The sequence below is a fragment of the Myotis yumanensis genome, unplaced genomic scaffold, assembly GCF_028538775.1.
Source record: "Myotis yumanensis isolate MYYU_CA2020_CCGP unplaced genomic scaffold, mMyoYum1.0.hap1 SCAF_1, whole genome shotgun sequence".
Lineage (NCBI taxonomy): Eukaryota > Metazoa > Chordata > Mammalia > Chiroptera > Vespertilionidae > Myotis > Myotis yumanensis.
In genome coordinates this window covers 185781292-185806416 of record NW_027223752.1, presented here as the reverse complement: position 1 = coordinate 185806416, position 25125 = coordinate 185781292, and the positions used below count along the sequence as shown (strand labels likewise).

The 25125-nt window shown below is 45.2% G+C and overlaps 1 protein-coding gene and 2 pseudogenes across 1 annotated transcript in view; 2 read left to right on the top strand and 1 right to left on the bottom strand.

The window, feature by feature from the left end:
* Positions 1-2851, top strand: part of GPAT3 (glycerol-3-phosphate acyltransferase 3) — a 63630-nt gene extending 60779 nt beyond the window's left edge. Inside the window, exon 13 of the mRNA XM_070393497.1 lies at positions 1597-2851. Within this exon, the coding sequence (XP_070249598.1) occupies positions 1597-1708 (112 nt within the window). The 3' untranslated portion in view covers positions 1709-2851. The remainder of the gene's footprint in view (positions 1-1596) is intronic.
* Positions 2852-11851: 9000 nt separating this feature from the next.
* On the bottom strand, positions 11852-12682 carry LOC139006716 (speedy protein C-like; annotated as a pseudogene).
* An 11767-nt stretch (positions 12683-24449) lies between these two features.
* On the top strand, positions 24450-24787 carry LOC139006711 (V-type proton ATPase subunit G 1 pseudogene; annotated as a pseudogene).
* Positions 24788-25125: the final 338 nt, after the last annotated feature.

Below are 25125 nucleotides of genomic sequence, written 5' to 3'. Positions count from 1 at the left end.
AATTTTGGGGACCTAAAGACGCTTTATAACTTTTTTTCCATGGAAATATTTTTACAACTGATCCCTGGAGGGTTTGTGGCCCACTGTGTATTTTTAAGTTGAGGACTTACTGTTGTACTGGCTTAGGTTTGACTCTGCAGTGGTTCTCAACCTTCTGGCCCTTTACATACAGTTCCTCATGTTGTGACCCAACCATAAAATTATTTTCGTTGCTGCTTCATAACTGTAATGTTGCTACTGTTATGAATCGTAATGTAAATATCTGATATGCAGGATGGTCTTAGGCGACCCCTGTGAAAGGGTCATTCGACCGCCAAAGGGGTCGCGACCCACAGATTGAGAACTGCTGCTCTAGAGGCTAAGAGCATTGCCCTGGGCTCAGACAGGCGTCTACTTGTAGGTCAGGTTCTGTCTTCATGGCGTTAAGTTCACTGGCTAACCTGTGATTTATTCATCGTTATCAGGGAGCACTTGGTAAGCATTTGTGCTTAACTGGGTTAAAGTTAAACAGGCACAGTATAAAGTAAGCAAGTTCTCAGTTGATGCCCTCCCAAAAGTTGAAATGAAAAACATTTGATTAGGAGGGAGAGTGGCCCCTGATACTCCAGTCTCCTCCCAACTCTTACAGTTCGTTGTTCCTTTGTGTTCTCCAAAGAAGGAAAGGCACGCACGGAGTCCTCATAACTCAGGCAGGTCTGTGTTTTCACCACTCTGGAGAGAGTTCAAAGATTCACAGGCTCTGAGCTAAGGAATGCTGCTTATGTAGGCACTACCTACCAGTTGAATGCAACTTATTACTATTTTGTTTTATTCTGAGTCTGTTTTGGAATACAGAAGATTATATAATACATGCTTGAAACATAGTGCTGTGAATGAAAATACAACTTGGTAGACATAGGCTTAGATTTGAGTAATGATTTATCTTTAAGGAATTTACTTGTACATATTCAGTACCCTCACCATTTCTTATGTGTATATTTTAAACTAGAGGCCCAATGCACGGAATTCGTGCAAGAGTAGGCCTTCTTTCCCCTGACTGCTGGCACTGGCTTCCCCCCCATACCCGGGACCTGGGCTTCCCTCTGGTCGCTGGCAGGTACCTGGGACCAGAGCTTCCCTCACAGGCCTGGCTTCGTCTGAAAGGTCATCTGGAAGGATGTCCAGTCTAATTAGCATATTATACTTTTATTATTATAGATTGTCTATATGGTTTTCTAGTAAGACAGGGGTCAATTAGATAAGAACAACAACAGTATTTTGATTTCCTTGGGGAAAAAGATAGGTAAACAATTCTAGTTTTAATATAGAATCTACATATTGAATTCACCAGCCCTAAAGAAGAAACTGAGTGGATATATTGTTCTTTATTTTAACCATGCCTCAGAGCGATTGTTCCTCCCTCATAGGAACACATCTCTGGTCAGTGGTAAAGCAGAGACTAGAATCTGGGTCATTCTGCTTCCAGAATTGTGTTCTTTGTCCCATTGCTGACCAGCTGCATAAGCGTCATGGCAAACCATGCAGCAAGTATGAATAGGTAACCCTTTTACATTATTGGTAGGAGTATCTTTTATTTGTTTGCCTTTCTATTCCCAGGGATGGTGGGTTGAAGAGAGATAAGGTGAAGAACACTTTTAAGGAAGAGCAGCAGAAGAACTACAGCAAGATGATTGTTGGCAATGGATCTCTCAACTCTGAATCGGACTGACTGCCACCCTGGAGATAAAGCTTGGCTTCCCAGACTAGCCCTTAGAATGGAGTGTGTGTGTGTGTGTGTGTGTGTGTGTGTGTGTGTATTTTGGGGGGCATTGTTTTGTTTTATTGTTTGTTTTTTTATTGTAAATATTTTCTACTGGATGATTGTCTCTACCTTTTTATGCCAGAGGCAGAACCCTTTGGTGTCCTTTTGTTGTTGTTGTTGGAGCATTAGCCTCCTGGATTGTAAGGTAGTTGACTGAGTTTAAACAGATTCTGCCTTCTGTACGATGATTATGTCATTGAATGAATACTTCTACAGGAAAAAGTACTTGAAAAACATTTTTGGAACTCTTTGTGTCTGGAGTCATTGATATGATCATTCTCAAAAAGTATCCCAAACTCTTTTTTTCCTGATTAGCTTTCTCATGCCATTTTTTAACCTCTTCCTTCAGTCTCTTCAACAGTGGGCTGGGGTTAGCATCATGGCTATGTTCTCCTGCAAGCCTGAAGAGAAAAATGGAGGGCAGTGTTTAGGAGAAAGGACAACTCCGTGGCCATCTGACCTGAAAGCCGAATGACAATGTTAATATTTTTTACTAGTGTGTTTGGAGAGAAATACCATTTGGTGAGCTTAACCAAAGAGAAGTAAGTCCAAGTTACTGTGTGAGTGGGTTTATATGTAGGCCCGTTGCCAATAAATACATTTAGCCAGAAACTGGTGATAACGTTTTTAGTTTTCCTGGTTTGTATGCTAAAGATATGCACCTAGCACCTCTCCCACCTACTATAACCGAACACATTTCAAATAGGAGGAGCCTTTTACAATAACAACAAAAATCACATTTAGTGTCTTCAGCAGGAGTATGAATGAGTGATGTGTGTGGCACTGCCCCTCACCCTCCACCGCTTTATAGTTTGTTTCAGAATTTTTCCAGTTTCTTAAACAGAAAAATAAGTGGTAAAATGATCTTTGGAAACTGAGCCTTAAATTTTGTAAAGGGGAAAATAAGTGTTTTTTGACGCACAGCATAAGCAATGTTTGATAGCAATATAATGCCATCTTAAACTTGGAGAGTATTATATCTCTCCTGGTCACCATGTACAGAATGTGAAACTACCTTATGGTGAATATAAATAAATTCTATATTTCTAAGTGTGTTTTGTATTATTTTCCCCTCACCTCTATCATCTTTTGATTTTGAGTAAGTTAGATTTTTTTTTTCTTACAACCAGTGATTGTTTTTCATTTCAATGACATAGTTAGATTTCATTGGACTGGAACATCTGGGAAATGAGAGCATGAGCTGCTGGTTTTAGGCTGTTTTCTTCTTTTTGTCTAGCCTGGTTATCTGGACTCTGACCCTGTGGACTCCGTCTTGAGCAGAGTCACAGACTTCAGTTATTTCGCTGGTGAACTCAGGCAACTATCTCTTAATTGACTATAGGTTGGCCTGGCACAGTGTTATTGGTATAGAGTCTTATCTAGATACATGGATTTGATCCCAAAGGAAAATTTGCAAACAAGCTACCTTCCTGGTTAGTTACTCTGCTATTCTCATCCCCCCCAACCCTCATCTTTTCCTTCTTACTTTAAGTTTTTCCCCCCAAAATGTACCCGGTGTGATCTTGACTGAACATCAGCAAATCCATGGTAACTCATTGTCTTATTTATTTTTTCTCAGAAAGAAGAGTGCCTTTTTTGTTATTTTCTCCAAGAGAGCTTCAGTGGATAATGGCAAAGCCCCAAGTTGAATATGCTGTGGCAAGTCTGTCTTGTTTGGACACTGATAAAACATATCGTTCCAAGAGCACTGTGAAAGCAATAATGCTATTGTGTATTCACTGGAAAATCTCATGCTATCTCAGTCAGAACTTTTTTTCTTTTCATATATATTTTTATTAATTTCAGAGAAGAAGGGAAAGGGAGAGAGAGACAGAAACATCAAAGATGAGAGATAATCATTGAGCAGCTGCCTCCTGCACACCCCACATTGGAAATCAAGCCCGCAACCCAGGCATGTGCCCTGACCGGGAATCGAACTGTGACCTCCTGGTTCATAGGTTCATGCTCAATCACTGAGTTAGCCAGCTGGGCTCAATCAGAACTTTTGTAGGTCTTTGCTTACATAGCTAGTTTTCAAGTTGTTTGAGGAATTGCTATGTTACTGAAAATATGTTTTTAGTAAATAAATACTGTTTAGATTTAGCTTATGCTCGGAACACCTTTTTGGTTTTCATTTGCCTTTCCTTATATTATTTATACCCACTTTAGAAATATTGTTCCAGAGTTTGGTATTCCTGAGTCTTCTGTAACTGTAATGGGATATTAAGAGTAGGCAGGATTGGGTAGAAAAATCCCATTAGGTAAGACCTTTCTCTAACCCTTTGCACAGATTCGTTTATTGAACCATGAGATGGCCTTTTTAAAATCTCGATTCTTTGTCCTGGTGCTGTTTACAGATACTGGTTTTAGGAATTCCCAGGGCCGATGAAATGTCCTGGCACATTCTGAGATCAGATGAGCAGCCATGTATGAAACAGTAAATATACTCAGAGCACAGGGAAATAGTCCTGGATCACAGTCTGGTGCAAAGAACAGTCTGAGGAAAGTTTTCCCGAATAAGCAGACTTGCCAAAGCATATCCAACTTGGTGATTCGCCATTATACCTTCAGTGTACATGTTGTACTTTGGTCATTCTGTTGATATCTTTTTTTTCCCTTTTTATTGAATTGATTGGGGTGACACTGGTTAACAATTATACAGGTTTCAGGTGCACAATTCTACAACACATCATCTGTACACTGTATTGTGTGTTCACCACCGCAAGTGAAGTCTCCGTTCATCACCATTTATCCCCCCTATCCCCCTTTCCATTTCCCCAAACCTCCCTCCCCCTGGCAATCACCACACTGTGGTCTGTGTCCATGAGTTTTTTCTTTGTTGCTCAATCCCTCCACTGCCCCCTGCCTAGCCTCCTGTCTTCATTTCTTTGATCCTCTAGACTTCTTTCTAGATAAACTTCAGTCTTACCATTTCACTAATTCTCTCTTTAGTTCTGTCTAATCTGCTGCTACATCTCTCTATTGAGTTTTTAATTTTAATTTTTATATTGCTCATTTACATGAGTTACATCTGATTCTTTTTCAAATGTGCTTACTCTTAAATAAGTTTTGAAGCATCTTATGCTTATTGATTTGGTATTTTCCCCACCTATTCCAAAATCTTACACCTTTTCAGGGTCTTTTTTCCCCGCTGTGGCTTCTCATTGATGGAGTTTTATTTCTTTGTGTGCTAGAGAATTTTCATAATGATCTGTCATCCAAAGAATTTTATCTTCATTTGAGCCAATCACAGATTGCTGATTCCTGCCCTCTGGCTGTTTTTGTAAACAAAACTATGTTGGAAGACAGCCACATGCCTTTGTTAGCACATGGTCTGTTGGTTTTGCACCACCACAGCGGAGCTGAGTAGTTGTAACAGTGACTGGATGCCCTCAAAGTCTAAATTATTTACTCTGACCTTTCACCTGAAATAGTTTGCTTACCTCTGGTCACGGGCCCTATCAACCTGGGACGACTTTAAACTGCATTATTGGCTTGAGGTTTACTGAGGCATACAAATAGTGAGACTTTAGCTTGTAAAGCCCAGTGAAAGCCATCTTGTGGTTTTGAATTCTCTGCATAATGTATTTTTGAAATTCATCTACATTGTGTTTATAAGTAGTTTTTTCCTTCTTATTGCCTAGTGGGTTTAAATCCTTAGGGGAAAGTGTTTTTTGTTGTTTTTCCCCCCCCCCTTTTCACTTAGCACTAGGGTTTTAAGGTTTGACACAGACAATTTACCTGGCTGGTATCTGGCAGTTGGAGATGAATGATTTTTACTTTATTCTAAAAGGATGTTCCCCTTTGAGATCCTACCTTCAATGGAAGTCTCTAGTTAGACTTCCCACCTTGGTCCAGCCTTCAACTTTATCTATTGTCCTTTGAGGTTCTGGAAACTGCTGCTCAAGTGTGGTTCAGCCAGTGCTCTCAAGGTGAAGGCCCCACAGCTATCCAGGATAACCTAGCCTCCTTTGGTCTTTGGTCTGAATAGTCATAACAGTCTTGCTAGTAAATGGAAGCATTCCAATCTTTTTATTATTATTACTAGAGGCCCGGTGCACAAAAATTTGTGCACTGGGGGGGGGGGGGGAGGTGAAGGGGGGTCCCTCAGCCTGGCCTGTGCCCTCTCGCAGTCTGGGACCCCTCAGGAGCTAACGACCTGCTGGCTTAGGCCTGCTCCTGGTGGCAGAGGACAGGCCCAATCCCTAGGTGCAGCCCCTGGTCGGGCTCAAAGCAGGGCTGATTGGGGAGTTGGGGCGCTGCCCCCTGTCATGCACAGAGCAGGGTGGATTGGGAGGTTGTGATGCCACCCTCAGTCACGCTCAGGGTAGGGCCGATTGGGGGGTTGGGGCACTGCCCTCTGTCACACTCAAGGCAGGGTAGATGGGGAGGTTGTGGCGCCACCCCCTGTCACGTACAGAGCAGGGCTAATCAGGGGGTTGGGGCGCTGCCCCCTATCACTCACAGAGCAGGGCCCATCAGGGGGTTGGGGCTCCGTACCCTGTCATGCACAGAGCAGGGCCAATCAGGGGGTTGGGGCGCTGCCCCCTGTCATGCACAGAGCAGGGCCCATCAGGAGGTTGGGGAGCTCCCCCCGGTCATGCACAGAGCAGGGCCGATAGGGGAGTTAGGGCACCGCCCCCTGTCACACACAGAGCAGGGCGGATCAGGGGGTTGGGGCGCCGCCCTCTATCACCCACAGAGCAGGGCCGATCAGGGGGTTGGGACGCCGCCACTGTCACACTCAGGCCAGGGCCAATGGGGAGGTTATGGCTCTACCCTGTCACACACAGAGCAGGGCCTGTGGGGGTGGGGGGGTTGGGGCGCCGCACCCTGTCACACACAGAGCTGCAGGGCGATCAGGGGGTTTGGGCGCTGCCCCCTGTCACGCTGATCTGGTGGCAGGAGGCCTCACGGCTCCACTGATCCCGGTGCTGGGAGGCATATTACCTTTTTACTATATAGGATAGAGGCCTGGGCGCCGGCTGGTTTGCCCCGAAGGGTGTCCTGGATCAGGGTGGGGGTCCCCACTGGGGTGCCTGGCCAGCCTGGATGAGGGGATGATGGCTGTTTGCAGCTGGTCACACACCCTTCAGGGTGGGGGTCCCCACTGGGGTGCCTGGCCAGTCCGGGTGAGGGGCTGAGGGCTGCTTTCAGGCTGGCGATTTACTGAAGCTCCCAACTGCTCCTTTTTTTCTTTTTCTTTTTTTTTTTATTCTGGGCTAGCTTTAGCTCTGGCTCTAGCTATGAGGCTTCCGCTGCTGATTGCGTTCTATAATCGAAACAATGTATAACTCCAGCTCTGAGATCCCGGCTGGCTGAAAGCTGGTTTCTGGGGTTTTGTTTAGCTTCTATATTTGTTACAAAGTTTCTTAGAGTTGCAGCTCAGAGGCCGGCAAGTCAGGCGGGGAACGTTGGAGTCTGCAGTCACTGGAGCAAGCAAGCCTCATGTTCCCTTCCAGCTGCCTGGCTGCCAGCCGCCATCTTGGCTGACAGTTAATTTGCATAAGGATATGCTGATTAGCCAATGGGAAGGGTAGCGGTTGTACGCTAATTAGCATGTTTCTCTTTTATTAGTGTAGATTATATAGAAAGAGGGTGAGTACATGTTGGTAGAAATAAAAATTCTAGAAAGCAACAACTCTAACTTAAAAAAAGCACACACCTGTTCTCTGAGCCATTTTAATGTAAAGAGCAAAAACTCCTTTAGAATCATCTATCTATATATATAAAAGGCTAATATGCTAAGTGTCCAACTGGTCACTATGATGTGCACTGACCACCAAGGGGCAGACACTCAATGCAGGAGCTGCCATGACATGCACAGAGAAACGGCACCATGGATCTGGGACCCACAAAGCAACACTTGGCTTCCCCCAAGTGGGACACAGGCCCTTCCACCACCCCTGAGTGACAGCCCACCAAATTGTAGCCAATGCTGCTAAGATCCTATGGTGCAAAATGCAGCCCGTAGCCCAGCCCCGCCCAGAACCAGTTGCTGTGGGTGCCAGGTAATGATGTCACTAGCAACGTCTGGCTTCCTCTCCCTAGCAATGACTAGCCTCCTTGCAGTTTCTTCAGCCCAGAAACACGACTTGCTTTACAGCCAGGTGCAAACATTTCACACTTTAACCAAATGTGAAGCATTTTTCCATGCCTCATCTTTGATCCTCACAGAAGCCCTGGAGTAGGTAGATAGGAAACTTGGTGGAATCCTATTTTCTTTTCATTAGCCAGAAAATGGAGATTTAGAAAGCTTAGAAACTTGACCCAACTGAAAAGAAGAAATGGTGGACCTTGAAAATGACTTTAGGTTTTCTCACTGAGCACAATATAGTCAAACACTGCTGCAATTAAATATTTTACCCTTTGTTCTTCCTGTGTGATCTATAATAATAATCTGCTTCATGTTGATATTTACTGCTGTGTTGCTGACAATTACCTGAAAGAGAAGTTGGGGTGCTTCACTGGCCAGGAAAATGTTTAGCTAAATCAGAAAGCAGGTCTAATTAAGCAAGTTTATTCTATATCTATAAAAGGCTAAGTTGACTCACACATGCGTGACACATATAAAGCTCTCGCTGGCACCAATCACATGCGTGTATTTCCATCTGTCATTGATCATGAATTTGGTTGACACTTCTATTATAGAGAAAGAATGAATAGCGACATTAAAATATTTCTTCTAATTAATTTCCTTTCAATGTGCACGAATCCATGCAATGGGCCACTAGTAACTTAATATGCAAACTAAATACCCTGCTAAAGATTTTTTAAAATATATTTATTTATTGATTTCATAGAGGAAAGGAGAAGGGGAGAGAGATAGAAACATCAATGATGAGAGAGAATCATTGATCAGCTGCCTCCTGCACGCCCCCTACTGGGGATGGAGCCCACAACCCAGGCATGTGCCCTTGGCCGGAATCGAACCTGGGACCCTTCAGTCCGCAGGTTGACGCTCTATCCACTGAGCCAAGCCTGCTAGGGCGCTGCTGAAGATTTTTTATAAAAAGAGTGATTCAGGAAGATAACAACTGATGCAGGGAAAGCTATGAAATACTTAGTATTGGTGGAGAATGCAATAACCTAACAGAATGAGGGCAGCTGAAAGCAGCTGCAAGTTCAATGGTATTCGCATTGTAGGCGAGTGGCAAGTCTTCCGACTGCCCATGTATCAGCCTGGGCTGAGGTCCCATTAAGGCTTTTGATGGTGCTCCCGGGGGTCAAAAATCCCTGTGATGATTGAGTATCTCTTGCAGCTTTAGAAAGAATATAGCAATTCTGACTACTTGATAGCCTCTTGGTCTATTTGTGGGTAAGATGCCCAGACTAGCTTTGAAAATAGAATATGTATGCTCTATCTTGGTGAACTAAAGTGTTTCAGATCCCTTTGAGTTTTAAGCTATAATTAGGGAGTGAGGTGCCTGGAAGAGTGGGACCACAGAGTTAGTCTTTTCTCAAGGTGAAATATGATACATATTTTTTTAAAAAGGGAATTTAAAATTTTTTAGAAGCTTTGAAAATTGTATCCTTTAATATAATTAATACACATCCTTGCCAATTATAAAAACCAATTGGGAATCACAGGTTAGAGTTGGATACGTTTTCAGGTTACTGTTTTTCTAGCTTTATAAAGCAAATATATACATTTGGTGCCTGCTACGTGCCCATTACTACTCTGAGTCCGAGGACACAGCAATGACAAAGTAGCTGGGCTTGTGGAAGCCCTTTGAAGCAAATGAGGGAAAAATCAGGAAACATGTTTGGACAGAATCATCACAAGGGATTCAGAATGGCCGTTAATTTTATTTTTATTTTTTTAAAGCTTGGGATAGTAAATACTTAAGCCTTCTTTAGGAAGAGTTTACAAAAAAACATACCCCCCTTACATCAATGGAATCAAGCCTGTGACTGGGAGAAGGTAGAGTCTAAGCTCCATGGAATGCACACCTGACAATGCTTATTGCTGAGTTGAAGGAGCGCTTGACCTTGGTTAGGCCTGTTTATTATAGCAACCACCTTTTGACAGAAGCAGCCCTGACATCTGGTTGTTGCTAAATCAGGTCCAAGTGAAAGAGTTCCAAATTTACTAACTGGAAAAAGTGTTCAGTGCTGGTTGGTTGTAAGGCAGGTTCTGAAAAGTCGGAATTGTGTTCAGGATGGGGCAGAGGAACACCTTGTCCTCTCCAGCGGGTTCTGCAGTCATTTGATTAACCAACGGTGAATCTATTCGACTGCTTTTCTTTAGATGTTTAACACATATTTTATGAAATGTGTGTGATGATTCAGGCTCTCTCAGTTCTGAAGCTTTATGCTGCCCAAGACAGAAATCTGCACTGTAGAAGCTTAGAATCTGGAAGTGGAGATAAACACCACTAACCACAAGAGGAAGTGGCAAGGCCTTTTTTTGGCCCAGGATCAAAGTGCTGTGGGAGTCTGGACAAGTGACCAAAGCTGTGCATGGAAAAGTGTGTGGAAAGGAGGACATCTGAGTGAGCTGTGGAGGACAAGTAAGCGCTCTCTGGTGAATTAGGGAAAATGCAGGTGAATGAATTCCTTGTACCTGCACGGGCACCCACCATCCCCAAAGAAAACAACAAAAACCCCAAACAGGAGAGGATTCTTTATTGTCAGAACTGTTTGCTTCTGAAATTTTCCTGTTCTTCTTTTCAGAGCCATTTACTCTTTCTCCACCATTACTACCTGAGCCCAAGCCATCCTCTCTCGCATGGGCTACCATAAGAATCTTCCAACTATTCTGCTGCTTCTGCTCATGTGATTATTTTAAATCATAACTGAATCATATCACTTCCACCTTCAAAACTCTCCAGTGGCATCCTATTATGCTGAGAATGAAATCCAAAGTCCTTACCTCGATGTCCAAGGCCTTGATGAGATCTGGCCACTGGTCACCCCTTCAGGCTAATTTCTGTCATTCTTCCCTCCCACAACCACCCCAAGCACGCTGGCCGTTTTGTTCTTTTTTGAAACCAAGAAGAATATTCCTGCTGCGGGGTCTTGACACTTGTTACTTAAGCTTAGAAAGATCTAGATATTTGTGAGGCTCCCTTTCTGTTTTATTTGTTGGCTCAAATATCCCTTTTTGAAGCTTTCCCTGGCCATCCTACCTAATAGAGCAGTCCCTGTCACTCCCTATTCCCTTACCTTTTAATTTTTTTCCATTAGCTCTTACTTCCAAACATTATATACTTGTTTGTTTTATGCACTCCCCACTACACTGTAAGTTTGAAGAACAGTTGCCAAATGAGTGGGTGAATTTTTGATCATTCCCCAGTCCTTTCTTGATGTTTATGACCTTGACAATTTTGAAAATAACAGGCCAGTTCTTTAGGAGAATGTCCTCTAATTTGGATGGCCCTGATGTTTTTTTCATGATTAGATCTGGGTTATGCAGTTTGGTCAGGAATAAGAAGTGATACACTGTGGTCCTTTCATTGCATCCTATCAGGTGGCACATTCTTTTGATTTCTCTCATTACTGAGGATCTTCAGTTTGGGTACTTAAGGTGATATATTAGTTGCTATATTAGGGCTGCTATGACAATCTCCCACAGACTGGGTTGCTTAAACTACAGAACTTTATTCTCTCACAGCACTGGAAGCTAGAGACCAAAATAAAGGTGTTGGCAGAGTTGGTTTCTTCTGAGGCCTCTCTCTTCAGCTCACAGATAGCCATCTTCTGCATCCTCATAGCCTGGTCTCTCTGTTTTCTGTGTTCCAAACTCCTCTTATGAGGACACCAGCCACATTGGGTTAGAGCCCACCCATATGATGTCATTTTTCCTTAATCACCTCTTTATTTTTATTATTTATTATTTTTTTTCACAGTGGACATGAGTTTATTAGAGGGGGGCAGGGTCAGAGTGGGTGCAAGTTGCAGGTTGGGAGGAGGGGAAGGGGGCTTGGGCAGCACTGACAGCCTGCAGTCAACAAGACAGGAGGGCACTGGGCCACAGGGCAGGCGGCCACAGGGCAGGCAGGCCAGCTGCTGTTCACCCTGCGAGCGTCCGTCCATCCTCCATCCGTCTGCGCCTAGGGCACTGGCAGCGGCTCCAAGAGGATGTGAAGGGTGTAGGTGCCTGGCTCCAAAAGTAGCTGGGAGGGCAGGACCATGAGGAAGCCCCCAGCCTAGGGGTCTTCGGCCCCGGAGAGACAGGCCTGGGAAGGAGAGCCGTACCACTCGGGGTTTGGGGCAGGACTCTTGGGTAAGACAGGTAAGGGGCAGGGTTGGTGGGAGTAGTGACTATGGAGAGGGGATGAGCCACAGAGGGAGCAGCAGGGTGGTGAGAAGCCGGGGCCCCCGAGGAGGGTGATCCCAGCCTTTGAGTAGCTCCTGTGAGCCCCGCCGTGGTGGGGGGCACCGCTCCCGAGTCCAGGCCCATTGGGATGGCTCCATGGCCATGACCTTTTCACAGCGCCGGCGGCTCACTAAAGCCCGGAAGCCCATCCTCGCCCACAGCTTGTCCCTCTGACGCAGGAAATCTGCCACTTGACTGTGCCAGCCCTCGCCCAGGGCCCACGGGAAAATCATACATTTGGCTTCCTCCAGGTCCTCCTCCATATCATTTGCAAGGTACAGTGCCAAGAACAGGTTGCTGCAGGTGTACTCGCTGAGCTTCAGGTTGGCGCGCCGGAAGTAGATCAGCACCATGGCCAGGAGATACTTATCTGAAATCTGGAAGCAGGAGTCTCTGGCGAGGAATTCCTGAAGGCAGCTGTGCTCCAGCAGGCGGAGCAAGGCCCGGAGCTCTAGGTGCTGGCAGCCAGGGAGAGGCCCACTGCCCCCATCTTGACAGCTCCAGCCCCACAGCTTCACCTGGATGGCAACCTCATGGGCAGGGGCTCAGGCTTTGCTCATCTCATAGGGGGTGGAGGCGGGTGGGGCGGGTGACCTGAGCTCAGGGGTTACCTACAGCGTCCTAATCACCTCTTTAAAGGCCCTCTCTCTAGCCTCACGAAATCTAATGAGACCCTCGATGCTATGATAAAGAACCAACTAGAAATTAAGCATACACGGACTGAAATAAAGAATATTATACAGACACCCAATAGCAGACCAGAGGAGCGCAAGAATCAAGTGAAAGATTTGAAATGCAAAGAAGCAAAAAACACCCAACCGGAAAAGCAAAATGAAAAAAGAATCCGAAAATACGAAGATAGTGTAAGGAGCCTCTGGGACAGCTTCAAGCGCACTAATATCAGAATTATAGGAGTGCCAGAAGATGAGAGACAGCAAGATATTGAAAACCTATTTGAAGAAATAATGGCAGAAAACTTCCCCCACCTGGTGAAAGAAATGGACTTACAGGTCCAAGAAGCGCAGAGAACCCCAAACAAAAGGAATCCAAAGAGGACCACACCAAGACACATCATCATTAAAATGCCAAGAGCAAAAGACAAAGAGAGAATCTTAAAAGCAGCAAGAGAAAGAGACTCACGGGTCCGGGGCCGGCCAGGGCTGGGCCTGACTGGGCCGGCACTGTGGAACTGCTGTACCAGCAAGCGCACAAACATGCCCACTGGTCCCAGTCTCTTGTGGGGCGCTGGGGGACAGCAGACAGGCAGTCTGTGCACTTGGTGGAGGGCAGGAGTGCTGGATGTTCAACCACCAGGAACGCCTGGAGATTTTGTCTGGTGGGGAGCCGCCGGCAGGGGACAGAGGGCCAAACTTCCTGTTTCCCCGGTAAGGCTGGGATGGCCCCGGTGAGGTCGGGATGGCCCTGGTGAGGTTGAAACGGCCCCGGTGTGGTAGGGACGACCCCGGTCAGGTCGAAACGGCCCCCGTGAGGTAGGGACGACCCAGGTGAGGTTGAAACGGCCCCCGTGAGGTTGAAACGGCCCCCATGAGGTAGGGACGACCCCGGTGAGGTTGAAACGGCCCCGGTGTGGTAGGGACAACCCCGGTCAGGTTGAAATGGCCCCGGTATGGTAGGGACGACCCTGGTGAGGTTGAAACGGCCCCCGTGAGGTAGGGACGACCCCGGTGAGGTTGAAACGGCCCCCGTGAGGTAGGGACGACCCCAGTCAGGTCAAAACGGCCCCGGTGTGGTAGGGACAACCCCGGTCAGGTTGAAACGGCCCCGGTGTGGTAGGGACAACCCCGGTGAGGTTAAAACGGCCCCCGTGAGGTAGGGACGACCCTGGTGAGGTTGAAACGGCCCCCGTGAAGTAGGGACGACCCCCGTGAGGTTGAAACGGCCCCCGTGAGGTTGAAACGGCCCCCGTGAGGTAGGGACGACCCCAGTCAGGTCGAAACGGCCCCGGTGTGGTAGGGACAACCCAGGTCAGGTTGAATCGGCCCCGGTGTGGTAGGGACAACCCCGGTGAGGTTGAAACGGCCCCCGTGAGGTAGGGACGACCCCAGTGAGGTTGAAACGGCCTCCGTGAGGTAGGGACGACCCCGGTCAGGTCGAAACGGCCCCCGTGAGGTAGGGACGACCCCAGTCAGGTCGAAACGGCCCCGGTGTGGTAGGGACAACCCCGGTCAGGTTGAAACGGCCCTGGTGAGGTCGGGACGGCCCCGGTGAGGTTGAAACGGCCCCCATGAGGTAGGAACGACCCCGGTGAGGTTGAAACAGCTCCCGTGAGGTAGGGACGACCCCGGTCTGGTAGGGACAACCCCGGTCAGGTCGAAACGGCCCCGGTGTGGTAGGGACAACCCCGGTGAGGTTGAAACGGCCCCGGTGTGGTAGGGACGACCCCGGTGAGGTTGAAACGGCCCCCGTGAGGTAGGGACGACCCCGGTGAGGTTGAAACGGCCCCCGTGAGGTAGGGACGACCCCGGTGAGGTTGAAACGGCCCCCGTGAGGTAGGGACGGCCCCGGTGAGGTTGAAACGGCCCTGGTGAGGCTCAGACGGCCCTGGTGAGGTTGAGACTACTCCAGTGAGGTTGGGACAAATAAAGGGGACCAGTATGGACTGATGAACAGGGGTAGATACAGAAGCAGAGCAACATTGAACAGAATGTTAAACTACAGTGGGAAGCCTGGGGAGGGTTGGGGGGGGGGGATTAAGAGACCAACTGAAGGACTTATATGCATGCATGTAAGATTAACCAATGGACACAAGACACGGGGCGGGGGGGGGGGGCGGGGGGTAGGGGCCGGGGGAATGTCAAGGGGGGGAAAAAAAGAGACATATGTAATACTCTTTGTAATACTTTAAGAAATAAAAATTATTAAAATATTTAAAAAAAAAAAAAAAGAGAAAGAGACTCAATTACCTACAAGGGAATACCCATACTACTGTCAGCTGATTTCTCAACAGAAACTTTGCAGGCCAGAAGGGAATGGCAAGAAATATTCAAAGTGCTGAATACCAAGAACCTACAACCAAGATTACTTTATCCAGCAAAGCTATCATTCAGAATTGAAGGTCAGATAAAGAGCTTCACAGATAAGGAAAAGCTAAAGGAGTTCATCACCACCAAACCAGTATTATACGAAATGCTGAACGGTATCCTTTAAGAATAGGAAGAAGAAAAAGGTAAAGATACAAATTGTGAACAACAAACATGCATCTATCAACAAGTGAATCTAAGAATCAAGTGAATAAATAATCTGATGTACAGAATGAACTGGTGATTATAATGAATCAGGGACATAGAAAGGGAATGGACTGACTATTCCTGGGGGGGAAAGGGGAATGGGAGATGCGGGAAGAGACTGGACAAAAATCATGCACCTATGGATGAGGGCAGTGGGTGGGGAGTGAGGGCAGAGGGTGGGGCGGGAACTGGGAGGAGGGGAGTTATGGGGGGGGAAAAAAAGAGGAACAAATGTAATCTGAACAATAAAGATTTAATAAAAAATAAAATAAAATAAAAATAAAAAATAAATAAAAATTCGAATCTGTTGGTCATAAAAAAATAAAAAATAAAAAAAATAAAGGCCTATCTCTAAGTACAGTCACATTCTGAGGCACCGGGTGTTAGGACTTCAACGTAATAATCTTGAGAAGACACAATTCGTCCATAATACATGGTGTCTGCCGGGCTTTTCCATTGTAAACGTACTCTTCTCCTTTGCCGATTAATGAGTCATTTGGAGGGAGATAATTTGAAACTATGTAAGGATCCCATGGCTGATCAAACTTTTATTCATTTATTTATTTGTAATAGTATAGACTCAGGGTTTTCTATTTCATTTAATGAATTAAAATCTATTACCATGATTATTATTACTTTTTTTAATTATAAATTTGTCCCAGAGTTGGTCTGTGGGAACACTTTCTGGCTGGCTACAATGTCCTTTTGACACATCCCTATCATTTTAGGTCCTTGCTTATAAGCACAAGTTGTTTCAGACTCAATTTTTACTTTCCCTGCCCCAACCCTAAAATCAATCATTTCTCAAGGGAGCCCTGGTTTCGTTCTGGGGAGAATGGCATTTTGAAGCCAAGATCAAAGTGCTAGGTGTGCATATTATTCCTGGGGTGTTGCTGCTCGCAGACCTTCTCAGTGGACAGAGCTAGAGATATATGTATGCACACATACACACATCTGTATTTATTTTTGTCTATCTATATAGCATCATCATCACCACCACCATCATCACCTATATCTGTTTGTCTGAAAAACCATGAATTATCTCCAACATCTCCATTCCAAACCAATGCCATAGGGTTCATTTTAGTTTTCTCCCTTTCTATTGTTGTAAGTCCCTTCTCAGACAGTGAGAAATCTGGATCCCTGTCTTTGATATATTTACTTATTTGTAACCAATCCCTCACTGCCTTTGTCAGCACTGCTTCACAGGAATGCTTTTTCTTCCCAGTCAGTCTCTGTCAGCTCATGCGGACCATCCCCTTCTACCAATGTTTTTCTTAACCTGCTCAGGCAGGGCCACTCCCTCATGTGGATGCCCCTTCATCCTGTGAGCCTTGACCCCCCACGCCAGACTATTCCTTCCCACTATGGATGTCCTCCTCATCCTGCACAGACTCTGACACCTGTCCTGGTCCACTGTGGACTTCCCACCACCAGTGTGGAGGCTGGCCTTACTACACCCCACCCCTCACCTGTGGCTTTAGGACTGAATTGTTCAGGAAGATAGAAGGAGAAGAGCTCTTTCTTTCTTTCTTTCTTTCTTTCTTTCTTTCTTTCTTTCTTTCTTTCTTTCTTTCTTTCTTCTTCTTCCTCTTCTTCTCCTTCTTCTTCTTCTTCTTCTTCTTCTTCTTCTTCTTCTTCTTCTTCTTCTTCTTCTTCTTCTTCTTCTTCTTCTTCTTCTTCTTCTTCTTCTCCTTCTCCTTCTCCTTCTTCTTCTTCATTGCAGAGCATTTCTTTTTTTTAACCTTTACTTTTTTGTTTTTGTTTATCCTCAACAGAGAATATTTTTCCCCTTGACTTTTACAGATAGTGGAGGGGGAGGGAGAGAGGAGAAAAACATCAATGTGAGCGAGACAAGTCGATTGGTTGCCTCCCACATGGGCCCAACTGGGACCTGGGATAGAACCTGCAACCCAGGTACATGCTCTTGACTGGGAATTGAACCCTGGGCCCTTTGGTGCATGGGCTGATGCTCTAACCACTGAGCAATGCTGGCCAGGGATCAACCTTTACTTTCTTTTTTTTTTGTCCTTAAATAGATTTTAATTAAATAATCACACTAAGCTCATTTCATGACTTAAGAAAGACATTACTTTTTGTTATAAACTTTCCACCAGGATATAGAATAATGATAGCAGACAAATACTTATTCTTTGAAAATTACCAATAACCGATGGGCAAAGTGTGATGGAACAGACTAGATTTCACCTTCTGGAATCCAAGTGGAGACCAGACCCACCACACCTTCACTTCTAATTTTACACTTACATTACACATAGATAAGTACAGCTGGCCCTTCTTAGTACTCATGGGTGCCCCATCTGCAGATTCAACCAACCGCTGGTCAAAAATAATTAACCATGGGTTGGGTGTTAGTTGAATTCACAGATGCAGAACCCATGGATATGAACGGTCTACTAAAGGACTTGAGCATGCTTGAATGTTGGTATCCATGGGGATCCTGGAGAGAATCTCCTGCAGATACTAAGAGATGACTGTATACATATTTAAAATATAGTCTTTTAATAACCAGGTCACTTTCCTGGATGAGTTTTAATAAAAAATTTTTTAAATGTTTTAGGTCAATGTTTTTAAGTTTCATTTTGAAAACTGAGGCCTGATATTACTATGAAACAAACTAAGGTCTGATATTACTATGATGCAATGTGTAAATGTTATCTTTTCTTACTCCCATAGTCTTTCCTTTTATTGCCATGTTCTAGTATTGGACAAGCGACTTCTGCCACATGCTGGCCAGTCAGAGGACTTCTGGTCTAAGGGTGGACACATGACCTAAGAGTGTCAAGCAATTATTTTGAACCACAGGGTCACAGAGAGATAATTACTAATTTTTTTCTGAGATTGCACATAGAAAAAACTCTAGAGCTCCTGGGGGTCGTCTTTGTTGCCATAATCAAAGTCCCTTCTGAGAATGAAGTGAGAACAGAGGAAAGCAGAGAGAAAAATAGAGATCCATGTTATAATATAGTTTAGGTTTAGTGTGTTTTTAAAAAAATTATTAATTTGAGAAAGAGAGAAAGAGATGGGGGGAGGGGGAGATAGAAACATAGATTTCTTGTTCCACTTATTTATGCATTCATTGGTTGCTTCTTGACTATGCTCTGGCCAGGGGATTGAACTGGAAACCTTAGCGGATGATGTTCTACCCAATAGAGATTTCCCCTCCCTCAATTGTAACACCTAATTTTAATGGTTTAAGCACAATATATCCACAGCAGACCTTATTGAATGTTGATAGAATCTGAATATTTTCCACAGAGTAGGTTTCTGGACAGTATCAACCATTAAATTTAATTAATATTAATGTAATTATACCTGAGTCTAGCTGAAACAGGTAATTGTGCCCAGGAGCTTCTGGTAGCTTCCTGCCTGGTGCAGAACTCCTGTCTGAGGCAGAGACAATGGGGCCTGCGGAGACATGAACCTTTCAGCAGCTGTAGAGCTCAAAATCTCTGGTCAGTGCCAGGACAGACAGCCAGACAGTCTGGGGCAGGGCAAGTTATGGCAAGCTCATGGGAAGTGGAGGGAGACCTTTCAGAAGTCTCCATTCCCCATTTTGAATATCTTTCACTGTTAATCTATACTTGATTCTACCCTATGCAGTCTGAGAGAAGTACCCATATTCAAGGCTAAACACACAACATAAAGTGGTAAATTTCAGCATAGAACACACCATTCATTCTCACAGCTGAATATAAAAGAGATTATTTAACAGACTCTCAAAGGGGAAGTAGAGGTTCCACAATGCTGTAGCCCCATTTTTAGGAGGAGCAGGAGCAGGCAGGTAGCAGTGTATTTCTTCTGTAAACACACTCACGTTTTGGGAGGGAATGCTGCTTTCTAGAAAAACATCTCTCAGAATTTCAGAATGTGTAAACCATGGCAGCCTTCCATAAAACAAGGTAAGCAGTAACCCACTTCCTAACTGTATTGAAGAAAACATTAGTCTGTGTTAAAGAAAGCATTTTGGTTGGTTTTTTTTTTTTTTTTTTACCTTGTTTTCTCTCAATCTTCTCTTCTATTAATAGTGCGGCTCCTTTAGCACTGGGCTGGCTTTGGTTGCCTGTGCTCAGTTCAGTTTTGGTTTGCTATTTTTAACACGTTCTTGAGGTAGTTTTGGATCAGGATCATGTGTCTTGGCAGCATAAGCCATTCAGCTAACAAAGGCATAGCAATCACTGAAGTGATGACCAAATCAGAATTTTCTTCTAAGTGTTCAGTTTTTTAAAAAGCATTTTTAAGTGGATATGTGAATTCTTATGTGATTTGCTTTGTAGCAAGAACCATTTATTTCCTAGAACTGATCTCATTTCCTTCTAAAGTGGTCTCATCAAATAATTGCTTACATCATTAGAAGAAAATTCACAGACATAAGCCAAAGTCTCAGACCAAGAGTTCAACTTCATCTTCTATTAATAAAGTAAATAATGTCATATTAGCAGTTGTTTTTTTTTTTTTTTTATAATGGGAAATTGCTATGTGGACACAGGGTTTAAATTTATTCCTTCTCTCTACTCTTCCTTCTCCCCCCCACTGTTTAAGCTAATAAATTCTTTTAAAAAAATTCTTTATTGTTTAAAGTATTACATATGTCTCCTTTCCCCCCATTGTCTACTCTTCTTAATAGTTTCCAATTCAGGAGATTTGCTCTGCTATAATCATTCTTATGGATGAAATTAAGCAAGTGGATCTTCTGGCATCAGTTCAAAATACTTTGAGGATTAATCACCTGTTCTATAGCCCAACTTTCTGAACAAAGACTATAGGGACATTCATTCATTCGCTCATCCAACTGTCACTGAAATAGAAACTTTTGTTACCTCATGGAGAAGGCAACAATAAGATGATTCTTGATGGAAGAATAGGATTTAGGTGGACAAGAAGAGTAAAGAAACATCAGAAGCAAGGAGATACAACAATAATAGCAATTGCCCATTAAATTTACATTGCATTTTACAGCTTGTAGAGTGCTTTAATATCCACTATTTCCTTTGTTCCTCATATAACAACTGAGTATGTTATATGGAAATATTATCCCTATTTTACAGGTAAGAACTATGGAATCCATATCTGGACAAATGATTAAATGGAGGAAACACTGATTTATAGTCAGGAGATCCGGATTTGAGTTTCTTATTGTGATAGACAAACTTTAGAGGTGGCCCCATGATCCTTCTCATGACATTTATATTTTTGTGTATGTGGACCTCTTGAATATATGTGGACCTGTGACTTGCTTCTAACCAGTAGAATATAGCAAAGGTTATATTACATTGTATATTCACGCTCTCTTGCTAGCTTACTCTCCATTGCTGGCTTTGAAGAAGGAAGCTTCCATGAACCCTACAGCTGCAAGGAACCAAATGCTGCCATGAGCCATCTGAGTGGGAACGTGAATCCTTCCTTCATTGACCCTTCAGATGAGACCTCATCTCAGTCAACACCTCACCTGCAGCCTTGTGAGACTCTAAAACAGGGACCAGCTAACCCATGTCCAGGCCCCTGACCCTGATTAACTGTGAGAAAACAAATGTGTGTTGCTTTAAGAGTTTGTGGTAGTATGTTATAGGGAAATAGATAACTAATACACGTATCTGCTAGTTGTGTACTATTGAGTTAATTACAGAACCACTCCGTTGTGGCAGAGATGATTAACTGTTCACCACAGAGTTATGCTCCATCTTCCACATAATAACATTATCACTGAGAAGTGGCTGGCCAGCTAGGGCTGCATTTCCTAGTGCCCCCTTGCATCTAGATGAAGCCATTAACTGGTTCTCACCAATGAGATGTAAATGGAAGTAACCTAGGTCATTGACAGGATGAGGTTGCTAAGAAGTGGGTGTGTTTCTCCATTCTCTTTTTGCCTGTCTTCCAGGTGAAGGCAAAGGGCACCAAGGTCCTATGGCCTGGTGGAACCATGGGGATAAGGAGCCTGGGTTCTTCAATCACCTCAGGTAGGAAAGCTCCTAATGCAGGAAAACCTGCATTATTATTGGGGATTATTATTGTGTTAAGCCCCTGAGTTTTGGGGTTTACTTATTGTAGCTCTACTTTTCCCTTAATACAGTATTCATATTCTTATCTACTAGAGGCCCAGTGCATGGATTCGTGCACTGGTGGGGTCCCCTGGCCTGGCCTGTGGGAATTGGGCTGAAACTGGCTCTCTGACATCCCCTGAGGGGTTCTGGATTGCGAGAGGGTGGTTCTCGGGTGATGCACCCTGGAATTGGGCTCCCTCCTCTCTGGTTTCGGGTGTGTCACTGCTGCCAACTGACTGCAGCTTGGAAGCTCAGCAGTTTGGCAGCTCCTGCATTGAGCGTCTGCCCCTTGGTGGTCAGTGCACATCATAGCTGCTGGCCGATTGGCCAGTCGGCCGGTCGCTTAGGCTTTTATATCTATACTAGAGGCCCAGTGGGGGGGCTACCCTCAGCCCAGCCTGTGCTCTCTCGCAGTTTGGGAGCCCTCAGGGTATGTCTAACTGCTGCGAAGGTGGGAGAGGCTACCGCCACTGCCGCTGAGCTCGCCAGCCATGAGCCTGGCTTCACACTGACCACAAGGGGGAAGCTCCTGTGTTGAGTGTCTGCCCCCTGGTGGTCAGTGCACATCATAGCGACCAGTCATTCCACCATTTGGTCAATTTGCATATTAACCTTTTATTATATAGGATTAGAGGCCCGGTGCATGAAAATTCCTGCACTGGAGGTGGGTCCCTCAGCCCAGCCTGCCCCCTCTCACAGTACGGGAGCCCTCAGGGTCAGGAGGCAACCTGGTGATCAGGGGAAGGTGACAACCCCATCACACCTCTGCTGCTGTCACTGCCGGCAGTGCAAGCTTCAGCTGGCACTGGTTACCTGAGCCTCGGGCAGCCCTGGGCAGCTGGGCAGCTGCCATTCGATGCTTGCCTGTGCCTTGCGCCTCGGGCCAGCCCTGGGTGGCTCGGGGGCTGAGGGAGGGTCTGGCTGCACCATGTGCCTGCCATCCCCCCGGCGGGGCTGAAAGGACTGGGGACTCTGGCAGGGCTGAGGGGACTGGGCACTCCCATCTGTGGCTATGGGCGCCTCCATCTTTGTGACAGAGTGATGGTCAATTTGCATATTCACTCTTTATTAGAGAGGATATATAAAAGCCAAGCGATGGGAATGACAGAATGACTGGAATGACTGGAACGACCAGAATGACCAGTGGCTATGACGTGCACTGCAGTGGCCAACCAGCCTAATTGGGGCCCCAATCGGCCTCCCCAACCTCCTGTGGCCCCTCTTCCCAGTGGACCTGGCCCCTGGTCAGCTCCCCCTACCCCAATCTGTGGCAGGGCCAGCCAGCCGACTGCCTGCAGCCCTTCTCCCCAGTGGACCTGGCCCCTGGTCAGCTCCCCCTACCCCAATCTGTGGCAGGGCCAGCCAGCCAACTGCCTGCAGCCCCTCCCCCCAGTGGCCACACCCCTAATAGGCTCCCCTAGACAGCCCCGCCCCCAATTGACCCCCATCGGGGCAGGCCGGCCGGACCTCCCCATGCATGAATTTGTGCACCAGGCCTCTAATATATAGATAATATGAGGATAAAGTTGTTGTAATTCAATGAAATTATCCATTTGAAACACTTATTAAATTTTAAAATTACTAACATGAGGTGTAAATATTTTTTTTCTGCAAAAACCCTAAGATATACATAGGAAAGAAATTATTTCCTCATTTTAGAGGAGATAAAACTAAAAGAGTGGTGGCTTGTTTGAGGTCACTCTGTGAATCAGTGACAGGGGTAGGATTGGAACTTTTGATTTCCTGTCTCATACTCTTCGATGACATCATGTCAAGAGGAATGGAAGGGGTTCAAAGCAGGGGAGGTTGTAGGCAAATGTACTTCTTCTTTATCCTTTTTTACTTTTTTAAAATTTTATTTTAAATATATTTGTATTGATTTCAGAAAGGGAGGGGAAAGAGAGAGAGAAACATCAGTGATGAGAGAGAATCATTGATCAGCTGCCTCCTGCATGCCCCCCGACTGGGGATCAAGCCCACAACCCGGGCATGTGCCCTTGACTGGAATCGAACCTGGGACCCTTCAGTCTGCAGGCTGACGCTCTATCCACTGAGCCAAACCAGCTAGGGCGACACTTTTTATTTTAAAGTAATTATAGAATCAAAAGATGTGTGTGTGTGTGTGTGTGTGTGTGTGTGTGTGTATCCTCACCCAAGGATATTTTTCCATTGATTTTAGAGAGAGTGGAAGAGAGAGGGAAATACAGAGAGAAACACATCAATTGGTTGCCTCCTGTATGCACCCTGACCAGGGCCAGGGAGGAGCCTGTGACCAAGATACGTGCCCTTGACTGGAATTGAACCCAGGACCCTTGAGTTGGCAGGCTGATGCTCTATCCACTGAACCAAACTGGCTAGGGTGGCAAATGTATTTCTTTAAACGTGAGTAGATGGATGAAGGCAGTAATTTCATGACTGTCCCTGTGGAGTTGAACCCAATGTATTTCTCTGCAGAAGCTGTATATTTGGTTGTCAGTACGTTGAGAAGAAACATAGCTACACCTTACATGTGTTTTAGTTAAATTAAGAGGTTGATGCGTACTTATTTTCAGGTGATTGTTGAAATACCTCCCTCGTGTGTAATGGAGTTTTCTCCCTTTGGCATGCTGCAGATAGTTCATTTAGCTACATATGTTGTCAGTGAAATTTCCCACATGCTTACGTGAAACATTTGTCTTCTCCAGATGGCCTGTGTAAAGCCCAGTTGTTCTTCCAAATAAATTTATAGTTATAACAAATGCATTATCTCTCTAGAGCAGATGAGAGTTCTTTCTTGGAAGAGGAATTGTCTTCTATTCAAAAGGGGAAATGGACACTAAACTGTTCTAAGACTGAAACTTGGTAGGATCTGAGTTTAAGGAAATGAGTAGGTTAGATATGTTGCTTTTTCTCCTCTCTATCCCCCACACCCCAATTTGTGTGGCTTTAAGTTCCCTCCATAAAAGAACCCAGAGCTGACCTGTGGGGCAATGAAACAGATTTAGGCCGCTCTCCTGGGCTTGGGAGTCGCTGCCGCCATGGCCAGTCACTCGCAGGGCATCCACCAGCTGCTGCAGGCCGAGAAGCAGGCTGCTGAGAAGGTGTCGTAGGCCCACAGATGAAAGAACCGGAGGCTGAAGCAGGCCAAAGGAGAGGCTCAGGCTGAAACTGAACAGTGCTGCCTGCAGGAAGGCCAAGGAAGCTGCGGCTCTGGGATCCCATGGCAGTTGCAGCACTGGAATGGAGAAGGAAACCCAGGAGAAGATGATCAACCTCCAGACCGACTTCCGGCAGAACAGGGATGAAGTCCTGGACAGCCTCTTGGCCTTTGTGACATCCGGCCAGAAATCCATGAAACTACCACATAAGTGGATAGGGGAAGAAGAAGCACCTGTTCTACGGGTAGGCATTTTATATGCCTCCATGCAATATGAAGCTTTTGCAAAGCTTGAGTTATAATCTTGTGAAAAGGCATTAAATTATTTCTGTATTCTATATAGTAGGTCCTTTGCTTTTTGGAGAGCAGCAAATCTAGTTTCTTTCTACAAACGTAGAGTAGAGTTTATCCAAAGATTTCATCTTTTTACCTCATATTTCTTAAAAAGCTAATGGGCATATGTTGTCTGTTTTTCTATGCCTTTTAACTCAAGCAACATATAAATATATGTCACAATAAAAAATAAAAATAAAAAAAGAACCCCAAACACAAAAGTT